Source organism: Penaeus monodon, chromosome 21 (assembly GCF_015228065.2).
Source record: "Penaeus monodon isolate SGIC_2016 chromosome 21, NSTDA_Pmon_1, whole genome shotgun sequence".
Lineage (NCBI taxonomy): Eukaryota > Metazoa > Arthropoda > Malacostraca > Decapoda > Penaeidae > Penaeus > Penaeus monodon.
The window spans coordinates 10,017,518-10,019,535 of record NC_051406.1 but is presented as its reverse complement, the minus strand read 5'-3'; the positions used below and the strand labels follow the sequence as shown (position 1 = coordinate 10,019,535).

The 2,018-nt window shown below is 37.8% G+C and overlaps 1 protein-coding gene across 1 annotated transcript in view; it reads right to left on the bottom strand.

The window, feature by feature from the left end:
- The window catches only part of LOC119586198 (coiled-coil and C2 domain-containing protein 2A-like), a gene marked incomplete in the record, with an annotated part of 19,908 nt that overhangs the window by 8,373 nt on the left and 9,517 nt on the right, over positions 1 to 2,018 (bottom strand). Inside the window, 4 exon segments of the mRNA XM_037934899.1 lie at positions 34 to 169; positions 297 to 484; positions 875 to 1,074; positions 1,523 to 1,720. Coding sequence (XP_037790827.1) covers positions 34 to 169; positions 297 to 484; positions 875 to 1,074; positions 1,523 to 1,720 — 722 coding nt within the window.

The window sequence follows — 2,018 nt, the reverse complement described above, 5'->3', positions numbered from 1 at the left end:
GCTTGTATTAAAAAAGCAAGCCAAGTTACCAACTTGAATGGGAAAGTAAGCTGCTGATTCCATGTAGGATTTGGTCCTTCAGCCACACTTGTTCTCATGACAGATCTCTGGAATGTAACTTCCACAAACGGACGTACAAAACTGCTTCCCTGGATTATCTCTGGGGCATCTGTAAATGATCAAGTTTGTGTTTATATTTTGTCACCTGCCTTCTCCAATTCTGAAAGTTTTTAATACTTTTTCAGCTCCTAAGTTTTCAAGCCACAACCAAACCCTGAAGCGCAGTGGACACCTACCTTGCATCCCTGAAGCAGTTGGAGATGATTCCTGTCGCACCGGCACATGGAAGGCCCTTGCAATGTGCACAATCAATCGAACATTCTGATCTCCAAGAGCTGCACCACGTACCTGGTCCCTCTTCTTCCTCTCTGGCTTCAGAGGTCTTCGTGCTTTGAATACTGAGAGGAGGGATGTTCCAATGGTCCTGTAAAGAAGTTCAGTTTTGTAGAAGATAAAGATGAGAACACTATGCCTTGATGACCTGTCTTATATGGTGAAATACTGTAACAGAAGCTTTAGACTTATATCCACACACCCCGTATGTGACTACAGGCTCATATTTCCTGATCGTAAAATGATAGCTCACCGTCAAATACCATTTATGAAATAGAAAAGAAAAGGTAAGTCTACTCATTTTGGCTCAGAGAAACATTACATCATTTATCAAAAAAACAAAGGTTTGCAACAAATTCCTACCAAAGACTATATTATCATGAAAAGATGTTAAAACACTCCATGACATCTATCTATAATTACCATACATTATTTTCCAGCTTCTTAATCAAACTAATCAAGATACCCAACTCATACTCACCCAATATCAGGAATTCTCTCCTCTCTCACTAAATCTTCCAATTTGGGCGTAAAGCTGGCTTGGGCATATCGCTGTAACATGTGTCTCCTGAGTGAAGCCAGGAGTTTTTCCACACGTTCCCATCGTTTGTCAAGACCCCAGAGGTGAGATTCACCCTCTGCGGAGTCGCCTTGCTCAATCCCCATCTTGTTTTCATATTTCTGTTGAATTCATAATCAACAATAATACACACTCTGCATTCTAATTCCTCCAAAATGAATGCATACAGGATATTTGCATATACACCTCTTCTTAGATACTGCATTTGACAGAAATTAAGACACATTTTTGCCTCAAAAATGGCTCTAAAAATGTGAAAGCACATCCAAAATGCCATCAAATACAGTAAATAAACATGCATATAAGAGTGAGTGAGTGAGTTACTGTTTTTTTGTTTCTCTATTTCATAGTGTTTTATCATTCATACCTTAACCCTTTTAAGATTAAATAATCCTTCAGGATGAAACCTACATGACACATCAGACAGAAGGCAGTAACCCAAATGCACATAGTTTAATAAAATCCTAAAATAAATTAGTTAAAAACAAATCATTATAAAACAAAAAGAAATACTCAAGTAGGCGGATCTTTATGAATAAATAAACCCACCTCTAAGGTCTTCCGCAAAACCTGCGAATCAAAGGCCGGAACAAGACAGAGGCCCTTGAACTCAGGGACTTCACTTGCTCGCAGCTGCAATACCCTCAAGCGCACATTAGCATCCAAATCAGCCTCAGTACAAAAATCACCTTCGCATCGGTCAATCTCAAAATGGTTCGAAGGCTTTGTGATACCAGCTGCAGCTTTCTGAAAGGCAAATCAGGATAGAAATGAAAAATTCGTTAGAGGAGACAGCAATATTATCATAATTCATCAACAGAAACAGCAATGACAACATATTGATGATTTATTTTCATGTCTGTTTGATGTTTCTGAATCACCTTGCAAACAGTGTGACCTTATCTAATCTCAATTTAAACAATATCTTTAAAACATATTGGTCATTTTTACATTCTTCACTTCAGCTTCAGAAAGTTACGTATTTGTTTCCTTTCTGTGGAATACACAGATATATTCTTTTACTGTAATTAATTAATTATTCAAG